We start from the raw sequence: 3,539 nt of genomic DNA on the forward strand, positions 1-3,539 counted from the left end.
GGGGGGGGGGGGCGTGGGGAAGAGAGGGGAGGAGCAGGAGAGGATGCAGACCCAGAGGAAAGCGAAAAGGGAGATTCAGAGGGAGGTAAGGAGGCCCCAGGGCCGAGGACAGAGCCCGGGGATGGGAGGAGCCCGAGGAGACCCCAGAGACAAGCACCCAGAGAGAGGAATCAAGACAGAGAAGTAAGAGGACAGAAAGCCCAGAAAGATGAGTGGGGGTGGGGGAGAGGAGAGAGAAGGAAGGAGGGTGACAGAGACCCAGAGAGAGGGAAGAGGGACCAAGCCGTGACAGGTATGGAAGGAGACACCAAGAAGGAGCAGAGACACAGAAAGCCCGTCGTGTGAAGACGGTGACAGACACCGGAAAGAGACAGTCAGAGAGCCCTGGTGACAGAGCCTGGGAACAGAAGCCAGCTGAAACTTGTTAGAAACCCACTACCTTCTCCTGTGTTGACTCCATGGCCCTTGAAGAGGAGACTGGAGCTCACAAAGTTTGGGTAACTTTCCCAAGATCCCACAGGAAGAAAACTGAAGAACATAGGGGTTTGTTTGTTTTTCAGTCAAAGTCTCACTCTGTTACCCAGGCTGGAGTGCAGTGGCACAATCACAGCTCACTGCAGCCTCCACCTCCGGGCTCAGGCAATCCTTCCAGCTCAGCCTCCCAGGTAGCTGGGACTACAGGTGAGCATCACCATGCCAGGCTGATTTTTTTATAGAGACAAGATCTTGCTATGCTACCCAGACTGGTCTCAAAGTCCTGGCCTCCCAAAGTGCTGGAATTACAGGTATGAGCCACCACGTGGAGACACAACACAGGGTTATCTGATCCACCCAGTTCTGGGAAGACAGGCCCTGGCCCGGGTTTCTCAGCTCTTCCTGAAGGCAGGGAGCTACAGAGTGGGAGGCCACAGAGAAGGGGGAGATAAGGACATCCTCAGTCCAGAGGTGGCAGCTGGACAGTAAATCACTGTCCTTACAAGAACCTTGTGTTATACCAACTTTTCCAGCAGGTAGGAGTCATGTGACTTGAGGAATGGGAGCCTGTCTCTCAGGGGCAGGGAGACAACAATGAGTGTGAGGGTGGTCTGTCCAGGGGACCTGGGAGTGGGGGCTCTCACCCCCTTGCAGATGGCCACAGCTTCCCGGGACAGTGACTTGGGGTAGGTGACAGTTTGTTCCATGATGGCCTGAAACAGCTCCTCCTCGTCCTCGCCATCAAAAGGAGGCTGGTGAGAGTGGAGGGGGATAGTCAGAGACTTGACAAACTGCCTTCCTGAACCCTCTAGGCCCTCATCGCCCACCACGGACATGACTGACCTGCGACACCGACACTGCCCACACCCCCACTGGCTGCTTCCTAGGGAGAGGATCTAACCACCAAAGCCCTCCCAGCTCTCTGGTTTCCCATCTCAGAAGCCTGGCTCTGGAATCTCTCTGCTATGCAAATCAGTATAGTGCTAATTCGGCAATGTCATTTAAATAAAAGAAAGGAGAACTGCAGGTAAGAATGAAGAGGCATTCTCCTGGCTGGTTGAGTGGCTTTCAGTCTTCAGGGGTTAGGAAAAGCAAGACCCAGGCAATGATTTCTTTTTTCTTTTTTCCAAGTTGGAGCCTCCCTCTGTCACCCAGGCTGGAGTTCAGAGGTATGACCACGGCTCACCACAGCCTCGACCTCCTAGACTCAGGCAATCTTTCCACCTCAGCCTCTCGAGTAGCTGGGACTACATGCGTGTAGTCTTCTTTCTTTCATTTTTATGTTTATTTTTACAAGAAGTGACGTTTCAGCCGGGATTGGTGGCTCAGCCTGTAATCCTGCGCCTTTGGGAGGCTGAGGTGAGTGGATTGCCTGAGCCCGCGGGTTCGAGACCCACCTGGGCAGCGAGACCTCATCTCTACAATAAATCAAAAAATCAGCCGGGCATGGTAGCGCATGCCTATAATTCTGGCTACTCGGAAGGCTGAGGCAGGGATCGCCGGAGCCCAGCAGGTCGAGGCTGTGGTGGCCGGGAGCGGCCACTGCACTCCAGTCTGGGCGACAGAGTGAGACTCCAACTCAACAACAACAAAAAAAAAGAAATGAAGTTTCACAATGTTGCCCAGGCTGGTCTTGAAATTCTGGGCTCAAGCAATCCTTCTTCCTCAGCCTCACAAAGTGCTAGGAATACAGGCATGAGCCAATATGCCCTTCTAGAAGAATTTTTTTAAATGCACAAAATAAATAATAAATGCACACACACACACACACACACACACACACACACACCAAAGTTCAAATCCTAGCTCTGCCACTCACTGGCTGTGTGAGCCCAGACAATAACATACATTATAAATCAGCCTAGCCGGGCTCGGTGGCTCAGCCTGTAATCCCGCGCCTTTGGGAGGCTGAGGTGAGTGGATTGCCTGAGCCCGCGGGTTCGAGACCCACCTGGGCAGCGAGACCTCATCTCTACAATAAATCAAAAAATCAGCCGGGCATGGTAGCGCATGCCTATAATTCTGGCTACTCGGAAGGCTGAGGCAGGGATCGCCGGAGCCCAGCAGGTCGAGGCTGTGGTGGCCGGGAGCGGCCACTGCACTCCAGTCTGGGCGACAGAGTGAGACTCCAACTCAACAACAACAAAAAAAAAGAAATGAAGTTTCACAATGTTGCCCAGGCTGGTCTTGAAATTCTGGGCTCAAGCAATCCTTCTTCCTCAGCCTCACAAAGTGCTAGGAATACAGGCATGAGCCAATATGCCCTTCTAGAAGAATTTTTTTAAATGCACAAAATAAATAATAAATGCACACACACACACACACACACACACACACACACACCAAAGTTCAAATCCTAGCTCTGCCACTCACTGGCTGTGTGAGCCCAGACAATAACATACATTATAAATCAGCCTAGCCGGGCTCGGTGGCTCAGCCTGTAATCCCGCGCCTTTGGGAGGCTGAGGTGAGTGGATTGCCTGAGCCCGCGGGTTCGAGACCCACCTGGGCAGCGAGACCTCATCTCTACAATAAATCAAAAAATCAGCCGGGCATGGTAGCGCATGCCTATAATTCTGGCTACTCGGAAGGCTGAGGCAGGGATCGCCGGAGCCCAGCAGGTCGAGGCTGTGGTGGCCGGGAGCGGCCACTGCACTCCAGTCTGGGCGACAGAGTGAGACTCCAACTCAACAACAACAAAAAAAAAGAAATGAAGTTTCACAATGTTGCCCAGGCTGGTCTTGAAATTCTGGGCTCAAGCAATCCTTCTTCCTCAGCCTCACAAAGTGCTAGGAATACAGGCATGAGCCAATATGCCCTTCTAGAAGAATTTTTTTAAATGCACAAAATAAATAATAAATGCACACACACACACACACACACACACACACACACACCAAAGTTCAAATCCTAGCTCTGCCACTCACTGGCTGTGTGAGCCCAGACAATAACATACATTATAAATCAGCCTAGCCGGGCTCGGTGGCTCAGCCTGTAATCCCGCGCCTTTGGGAGGCTGAGATGAGTGGATTGCCTGAGCCCGCGGGTTCGAGACCCGCCTGAGG

At 52.6% G+C, this 3,539-nt stretch overlaps 1 protein-coding gene across 1 annotated transcript in view; it reads right to left on the minus strand.

Moving 5' to 3' along the window:
• Positions 1-3,539, minus strand: part of PRKCG (protein kinase C gamma) — a 29,353-nt gene that overhangs the window by 1,583 nt on the left and 24,231 nt on the right. Inside the window, exon 16 of the mRNA XM_021706909.1 lies at positions 1,119-1,226. Within this exon, the coding sequence (XP_021562584.1) occupies positions 1,119-1,226 (108 nt within the window). The remainder of the gene's footprint in view (positions 1-1,118; positions 1,227-3,539) is intronic.

The sequence above is a fragment of the Carlito syrichta genome, unplaced genomic scaffold (assembly GCF_000164805.1).
Source record: "Carlito syrichta isolate Samal-C Ts95f unplaced genomic scaffold, Tarsius_syrichta-2.0.1 Scaffold316208, whole genome shotgun sequence".
Taxonomy (NCBI): Eukaryota; Metazoa; Chordata; class Mammalia; order Primates; family Tarsiidae; genus Carlito; species Carlito syrichta.